Source organism: Lycium barbarum, chromosome 3, assembly GCF_019175385.1.
Source record: "Lycium barbarum isolate Lr01 chromosome 3, ASM1917538v2, whole genome shotgun sequence".
Lineage (NCBI taxonomy): Eukaryota > Viridiplantae > Streptophyta > Magnoliopsida > Solanales > Solanaceae > Lycium > Lycium barbarum.
Genome location: NC_083339.1, coordinates 57163145 through 57165400, shown reverse-complemented (window position 1 = coordinate 57165400; position 2256 = coordinate 57163145). Strand labels below are relative to the sequence as shown.

At 31.2% G+C, this 2256-nt stretch overlaps 1 protein-coding gene across 1 annotated transcript; it reads right to left on the bottom strand.

Annotated features, from left to right (window-relative positions):
- Nucleotides 1-887: 887 nt before the first annotated feature.
- Nucleotides 888-1600, bottom strand: LOC132633883 (wound-induced protein 1). Its single transcript, XM_060350286.1, is given in 2 exon segments — nt 888-1134; nt 1137-1600. Coding segments are annotated over 2 exon segments (453 nt in total). The 5' UTR covers nt 1486-1600; the 3' UTR covers nt 888-1030.
- Between the last annotated feature and the right edge of the window lie 656 nt (nt 1601-2256).

Here is a 2256-nt window from a genome sequence, read left to right as displayed (position 1 = left end):
AGATAATGAATTTTGTAATTTAAAAATGGGTTAAGGGGATTATGTTCAAAAATGGATTGTTTTACTTTATTGGAAACAAGGGCATAATTTGATGACCTTATTGTCAAAAAAATATCAAAAGTTACTTTAGTAGGATTTTTTAACAAGTTCAATGACTATTTGAGGAATTGACTCAATGTTGCACGACCACTAATAAAACTACTTCCTCCAACTCAAAATAAGTGTCATCTTAACAAACAAAAAATATTTAGAAATAAATGTCGTCTTAAGAAATTAAGACAAAAATTGACAAGCGTTTCCAATTATACCCTTAACATTAAAGAAGTAGTCTTTTTTAATATTGTTTAATTTTCAAAAAAATATCTAATAAATAAAGATGAATTAGTTTACTTCACATTATATTTATTAATTTTTTAATGGACGTAATTTTTGTTTGGTAATATTTATTTTGGGGCTGACGGAAGTAGCTCTTTCTACGGCAACTTGTTCGATCAATCGCCAGGAGAAAAGTGTACTTTTGCAGAGACCAAAGTGGTTGGCACTTATTGCTGCCAAAAAAGATGTCATTCCTCGTGGTGTGTCCTAACATGAAACTCTGAATACAAAGTTTTAAACCAACAATTCATAATAAGCACTCCCTCCGTTTCAATCGTCTAGTTTTAAATTGATACGGAGTTCAAAAATTTAAAAAAATAAAAATAAATCTTGTAATCTTAAATTAAATACATGTTAAATGTATCAAAATATTTTTTAATTGATCTTGTAATCTTAAACATAATTGATAAAATATTTGAATTAAAGAGTCGTCAAACAAGAAAAAAATCATTATTTTTTTAAACGGACTAAACAGAAAAATAAAACAAATAAAGTGAAACAGGGGTATAATATTTCATCAAAAAATCGATTGGATATATAAGCAAACTTCTTACATTTCCATTTTTTCACACTTAGGTACGGAAGAAGGTAAACACACCCTGCTTTCATTTCCCTAATGGACTATAGTACTACATGAAACATTCATTCACCACCATCAAATTGCTAGCATAATCCCTGGCAGTGAACGTTTCGCGAGGTCTCGAGGGTGGCTCTGCCACAACGTGGTGGCAGAGCGTACCCTACCGGTAGGCCTCATTCAGTCACAGTAAGCCAAGTATTGAAATACTCCCTAAATTGAGTAATAATACCATCTTTCAATGTCCAAACATGTACCCAATAAGCTTTTGCACCTTCCCATCCTTCAACAATCACACGATCATCGATAGCATCTACACTTCTTGGCTCAAACTTGAAAGAATTATTCTTACTAGATATTTCTCCAGTGAGCAATTTCATCATATAGTGACAATTTTGTGGTCCATGAAACCACCATTCTAAGTCATCGGCAATAAGTCCGGTGACATTTTTAGTGTCACCATATGTACATGCTAATGCCTTGTAAAGAGTTTTCACTATGGCCTTGTTTTTGTTTTCTGTTTCTGAATTCATTTTTGTTTTGGAATCTCTTGAAATGTGGAATGAGCCATTTTTAGAAGGAAAAAGGAAGGGAAAAGGTATCCACAAACTTTGGGAACTCAGAAAGTTTAGTGGAGATACATGGTTTGGCTAAAGGAAGACGCTTATATAGAAGAATAATTTGAGTACATATGGTGTCTAGATAGGTTGGTGGTCACTCCCTTTCAATTTAATGACAATAGGGACTTGAATATACCAAATAAATTCATTTAAATCATGCAATTGGACTATGGGAAAAGGTTCGGTGGCACTATATTGTTTCGATCTCCAAGATGTTTATCAACTAAATTATATGTTGAGAGTTATTACTGATGAATAAAAACTTTCAAATTAATCAGTCGTTTCTATAATAGAAAAAGAACACATTTTGCAAAACTATAAAGCAAGTGGACAAGGTAATTTTAAGATTTGTCTTATAGCATATTGGTTACCACTTTTACAGGTTATCAATTAATGTGTATCATAAAGCTATAATTATCTTATAAGTAATTTCATGTGCAAATATTGTTTAACAGTCAATATATAAAATTTAAACTCATAAAAAAGCTCTTATTAGCTCCCAAAAGAGAATATGCAGTCTCAAGTGTTGGCGACAGAGACAAAATTGAAAATTTATTCTCGGGGAAATTGAACAAGAACTTCTTTTAAAGGAAATCAATGAGAAATATTTTGGGAATTTTCTGCTCTCTTTCGTATATACTGATATCATGTATTTATACAGGAAAGAATAAAAAATACTGAATA